At 41.4% G+C, this 6,065-nt stretch overlaps 1 protein-coding gene across 1 annotated transcript; it reads right to left on the bottom strand.

Annotated features, from left to right (window-relative positions):
* Positions 1–478: 478 nt before the first annotated feature.
* On the bottom strand, positions 479–5,876 carry LOC111240070 (von Willebrand factor A domain-containing protein 7-like; the record flags this gene model as incomplete). Its single annotated transcript, XM_022770051.1, has 13 exons — positions 479–957; positions 1,094–1,253; positions 1,788–1,921; positions 2,129–2,400; positions 2,672–2,764; positions 3,039–3,191; positions 3,323–3,455; positions 3,584–3,757; positions 3,867–3,983; positions 4,099–4,211; positions 4,425–4,594; positions 4,703–4,889; positions 5,748–5,876. Coding segments are annotated over 13 exons (2,216 nt in total), but the record flags the coding sequence as incomplete, so codon positions are not given.
* Between the last annotated feature and the right edge of the window lie 189 nt (positions 5,877–6,065).

The following is a 6,065-nucleotide window of genomic DNA, read 5'->3' as shown; positions in this document are numbered from 1 at the left end:
TCAGTTTTAGCAACAGAAATCATGTAAAGGATGCAACATATCTGAGGAAAAAGATTTATAGCGTTTTAATCTGAGCATGATAAAGGAAACTAAAAACATGATTTGCCACAGTGAGTGGCTTTGAAAGAGTTCCCTTTTCTTTGGCATGAGATTGAAGACTGGCATGTGTGATGGCAAGGACTGCTTTTTATTGCTTGACCAGAAAGAAAAACGGTAAAATCAAGGCTCACTTTTTTAAATTTCATTTCAAATTGGTGTATCCATTTGCTGCTGTTAGAGCTTGTATGTGCTGATGTAGAAACATGTTACAACACTAGAAAATTGTTCAAACATTAAATACAATTTAATTTTTATTGTAAACATTTTATTTCATTTTTTATTTCATTTTATTATTTAATATATATATTCATCATCCATTGTTTAATTTGCGCTGGCAGGATATCTGGGATTAAGATGACTGTCACCAATGTTTCAGTGCATCATGGTAGCAAATTGTTTTGAGTAATTTAAAATCATCAACAGTGTCCAATACCTGATGCAGCATACAGACATAAGACACAACCTAAACTAAGCCCTTTAAGGTCTGATTACAAAAGCAGACACCAGCAGGCACAACCACAGTGGCAATGACAGAGTTAAAGCAGGAGGGCCATCCGAACGAACAATTGAATGGTAGCATTTTCCCACATTGCCAACTTTATCTACAGCTATGATCTCCACAGTTTGTGAGCAGCAGGAGGCGTTGTAGTTCGCCTGGACAACAGGAGCACTCAGAGAGGTGTATGAGAGGGATCCATTACCCTGTTGCAGGGAGATTCTCTCGATCCCAGCGCCGTTTCCATCAGTAAGGTTGGCCGAGAGCTTCCACTTGAAAGGTCCACACTGAGAAACATCTTGAGGGCAATAATCAGCCTGCACACTAACCACTTCACACAAAGGCTGAACAAAATCTGTTATCTGAAAAAAAAACAGAAAAAGGAAGGTGAGGAATTTATGTGTTCTGTGCATGTGTTCGTTGGCTTTGTCCAAAAGCTTTTGTATTTATTTATTTCACTCTTTCCAACTATGTGTGATCCAGGATGTGTCTGAATACCTTGGTGACAACAGACAATCTCAACACGACATAATTGGAGTCAACACCACTGGACGACTTGGCTTCTGCAGTCAGAGTGACATCAGTGCCTGATGGTGTGTTGGCAGGTGCCGTAATGGTCAACGTATCATTAGTATGTTTTCCAGTTGTCAAGGTGAGGCTGTCAAGAGAAGACAGAAAAAAAACTTTTCTTGGTTATAGGAACTGTAATTGTTTACATTCCATGCACTTGATTTTGATTGAAATTTAAAGATGCGACTTGCGGTTAAGTAATCTGTTTGGGTGGAGTAATAACATGTAACACTTGAATTTTTACTCCAATTGGTGGGTAGGATTGCACATGTAACTCCACCCAGATGTTACTTTGCTGCAACACACAAGTGTTTTCAGACCAACGCAGTTGTCATTTCCCCATCAAGTGCCCACATTGCATACCAATTGCACCCATGTGAGTGCCCATGGGCGTGTTGGGCTTAAAATGAGGTGTGGTCAGGTGCATTGTTATCTTGAGGAAGTGGAAAGCAACTGCATGATTGACCAACAGAAACCTGGTCTGAAGTCAATGGTGCAGTGTCTTTTCCACAACCTACCTTCTGTGAGAAGGGGAGTAGCATTTTCCCAAAATGTTGCCATATCATTTCAGTGATTATAAGGACATTTAATAAAGGAGTTCTTTTTAGTTTCCTCTCCTCACCTGCTTGAGTAGGACATGGAGAAGTTTCTGTCATTTCTGGCACTGATTTCAAACTGACCACCAGAGCCCTGGGTCATTACACTGAAGGGGAGCTTGAAGGCTTCTCCTGGCTCCACACTGCTGTCCACCACAGCCTGGAGAGAAAATGGAAGATCAAGGGAAAAGGGCAGGTTAAGAAGAACAATGTCATTCTTGTAGTTTATATTATATTATATTATATATCATTTTTTAGATACTGTAAGCCTATTATTTTGCTACCCCCATCTTTTCTGTAAGTGATCATCAAACAGAGGCTGCATGAATGGGTAGACAGATTGTGAGGAGGACATAAAGAGACTGACCTGGATGTCCACTTTGGAGACAGACATCTGGGTGGTAGACTGCCTCTGAAATTCAGAGTTTGACACTTTGTCTGTTCCTTTCAGAAAGACCACAGACTCCCCCTCAGGGACCATGTCAACAGTCACCAGGATGTCTCCGCTACCCATGTCAGTCATCGTACCATTGCTCACCACCTCAGGACCAGACACAGTTACTAGGCCAATGTTTCCAACACTCACTGAGGATGGACCTTTCCTTCCCATTACTGAGAGCATCAAGGTGGCTGGCTGGCCTGGTATCCAGAGGAGAGAAGGAAAGTAGGGAGAAGAATGAGAGGAAAATTCATTTTTATGGGTAAAAGTGGTTGACTGTTTCAAGAGTAAACCGTAGATCATTTTTAGCATGGGTGGTGGAAAGAAGCCGCAATTTTAACTACCTTTACATGGGCTGAAATGTGTGATCAATAGGTTTTCATAGGCAGCTGTCACTTTGGTGCCCTAATTACTTTTCACTACTAGATGATGTTGTAGCCTAAGATAACACATGCGCAGCAATTAACTTACCTGCTTGTGGACGCCCACTGAGTACTGCAAAACCTGGGTGAGGTCCCTTGAAGCTTTCCACAAAGTTATAGATAAACGTAATGGTACTCTGGCCTGGAAACACAAGCACACACTTACAGTAAATACAGATACACACTAAGAACTCAGTGAACCTAACAACTGTGATAGAAGGAGCATCAGTCTTCAAACTGGNTAGAAGGAGCATCAGTCTTCAAACTTTGCATGGACTGAAAGCAGAGGGAATACATATGCTACTGATAAGAAACACTTTGATCAGGAGATCAATCTGTGGGCAAGAAGACAAAATTTCAACAGCATGTCTGAACAGGAAGTGCAAGTGTAATTAACAACAACAACAGTATCTTACCTGTGACTTTGAGTGTGTATGGTAGGTTGGAGTTAATGTTTATCTGCCATCTTCCTGTCTGCTTGTCGGCGTTGAGACGAATTCTTCTCAGGTTGCCCACTGTCTGAATGGTCCCCAGTTTACCACTGGCCTCAGTGTTGCTCTGACTCACACCTGAAAATGTTTACCATGTATTATTCACCATGAATACTTAGTCCAAGTCTATCATGACAATGTTATCAGCGAGACAGATGGACATCCAACAAGTCTCATACATATGACTTGCGTTGACACTGGCGAGCTACCTGCAGGGTTGGTCAGTGTGAAAGTAATGGATGTTCCTGTGATGTAGATGGTGATGTTTTGAAGAGATTCATCCAATATAAAGGGGAAGGTCTCCTGCTTCCCAGGGTTCCTTGCCCGCTGAAGAACTGTCACCTAAAGCAGTACGGAGAGCAAGAGGAGAAAACTGAATGATTTTGATTCTTCAAACTGGTCCAACCACTAAAGGCCTGCTACATGCTTTAGATTGTACAGGATGAACCAGGTAAACTGCAGCGTCCTACCAGAGCTGAAGTAGAGGTGTCAAGGATGACGTCTGTTGCCTGAGGCAGCTGTCTCTTGGACACCTGGATGGCCAGGCCTCCAGAGGCTACAGCCAGATCCTTGTAGTCTTCAAAGGAACCAGCACCGAGGGAACGACGACGCCTCCTACTGGCCGTGGTCATGAAGAATGACACCTGTGGAGATTAGTTCATGTGGCGATTACACCCTCAGTTAAAGTTAAGTTAAATTCACATAAATGGACTGAGTGAACATTTGTCATCATTGGTGTCAGTCAGTATTTACTGTTGACTTGGTGCTCCTGATGAGAGCAAGAATCGTGTCCTTGAGGGCGATGTCTTTGGGTGTAGCATCAGTGAAAACATAGATGTGGGAGGAGGCTGGGGCACCAGTGAGAGCCAGCTGGAGAAACAAAACCTGGTCAGTTCCCACATCACTACGGTCTCTCAGGGAACCTTAAAAATATCCAATCAACAACCATGCTAGTTACAATGTGATAATATATTAGCTTTAGTACCTGAAGTCCTGACAGACACAGCTCAGGGATATCTCCCCCTCCCTGTGCTGTAAGTTCAGAGGTTTCGTTTTTCATCTTATTGGGGTCTGTTGTCCTGATCATCGGTCCAAAACCTACATGAAGAAATAAAAACTTCACTTTTAATCCTACAGAAACACTGTGACTGTATACAGATTAACTATTTTAAAAGAAATTATTTACCAAAATATAACTAGTATTACAACTTTAGAATCAAGCATTACATGTATAACATGCTATGGCATGGTTAGGGTCTAATACTACTAATGGTTTCCTAAACACGATCAAAAGGGTAGAAGGGTTCATACTGGGGTCATTGAAGGGCACCAGGATGTACTCAGAGGGCTCATCCTGTGTTCCTTTTTTGCTGTCAATTATTTCCTTAACAACATCCTTGGCTTCCTCAATGTCTTCAGACATACTGCCAGTGGTGTCAATAACAAAGCACACGACCGATGAGCGGGCAATCCCCATCATTCTGCGAGAAAGAAAGACAGAATGTTTATTTTTATCCTATAGTACAAATTTCAATATGCTTTCTTTCATTAATGCACAAGTGGATATTTTTCATATCTGACCGTCATACCTCAGAAAGTCATTGTCCCCAGCAGCTAACCGGATGTCCTCCAGTAGCTGGAGACTTGCAGTGGTGGCTGCATTCACAGCAGCATTGTGGAAGGCCACATTGTCAGAGCGACGCTCATCTTTGTTGATGCCACCACGAGGAACTGTTGTGCTAGTCAGGTCAGCTGTACCTCCATGGCTACATTTACCTGGCACAGAACAGAAGGGACAGGTCAAACTGGTTGTTGGTCCAAAATGATATATAATGCTTTTGTGGGTAGATTGAACTTCCTGGTACAATTTAATTTTGTTTGTCTTGTACTCTAGGTCAGACAAACATGATTTTAAACACCTGGTTAATGAGTGGTGCATGTGAATTTTAATGCTTTATTACAGCCCATTAAATACTGGGGCAACTTGGATGTCTGAGTAGAGGTGATGTATGTTATTTATTGGTTAACCGTTATAGATTATCTATAGGGTGTGAAAGGATTAGTTTGACATTTTGGAAAATACACATATTCTACAAGCGTTACATGAGAAGATTGATACCACTCTCAAAACTGTGCAATAAATATGAAGCTACAGACGGCAGTCTTGGATTAGCATAAAGGCTGGAAACAGGGAAACAGCTCCAAAACATCATAAATACGATGATGATCTCAGGAAGTGATTTTAAGAAGTGACTGCTACATATTAAAAGCCCACATATGAGTGGCATTGATCTAAATTAATTACTTAATTTTAAATTTACATATCAGCATTCTAATGACATACAATATTATTTGTTTAACCTTCTTTAAATTGCAGTAAGTCAAGTAATTTATGGTTTTGTAATAATCTCATAAAAATGTTGACATGCTGGGGAAGTTAATGTCCTCCTTGAGGTCAGTTAAAACTGTTTGTATTCAACGTGGTGGACTTTGAGGCTGCATCTGCACACACTGTCATGTTAACTGTTGTCAGTGACTAGAGGTTTCTTACCTTGCCTCGTATTCCTTATGACTCTGAATTTATATGGGGTTATGTATCTGAATGTGGTTTGGAGATATATCTGTCACTGATACCTTTAGGCTTGGCGGAAGAGTAGATTCCCATGTAGCCTGATGTGAGCTTCTTCTCATTCAGGATGTTGGGGAGAATGGAATTGGGACATGTTCCACTGGCACAGTCCCTGCAGGTGGCAGTGTTGACATCTACGCAAGCAAAGTGTGAACAAGAGACAGGATAAACAATACATTTGACTCCAGACCATTGCTTCACTTCATAACCTGACAGCTGCTGTTTGTGAGTACATCTTAAAATAATCCACAAAAACCTGTGTGGTTGGTAGTGCTTTATTTTTAATAACATGATTTGGAGTGGATTATTCCACGTATACTACA

Source organism: Seriola dumerili, unplaced genomic scaffold, assembly GCF_002260705.1.
Source record: "Seriola dumerili isolate Sdu_G_001 unplaced genomic scaffold, Sdu_1.0 BDQW01009470.1, whole genome shotgun sequence".
NCBI classification, from domain to species: Eukaryota; Metazoa; Chordata; class Actinopteri; order Carangiformes; family Carangidae; genus Seriola; species Seriola dumerili.
Note: the sequence above shows the minus strand (reverse complement) of the source record. Positions and strands in the feature narration are given on the sequence as shown.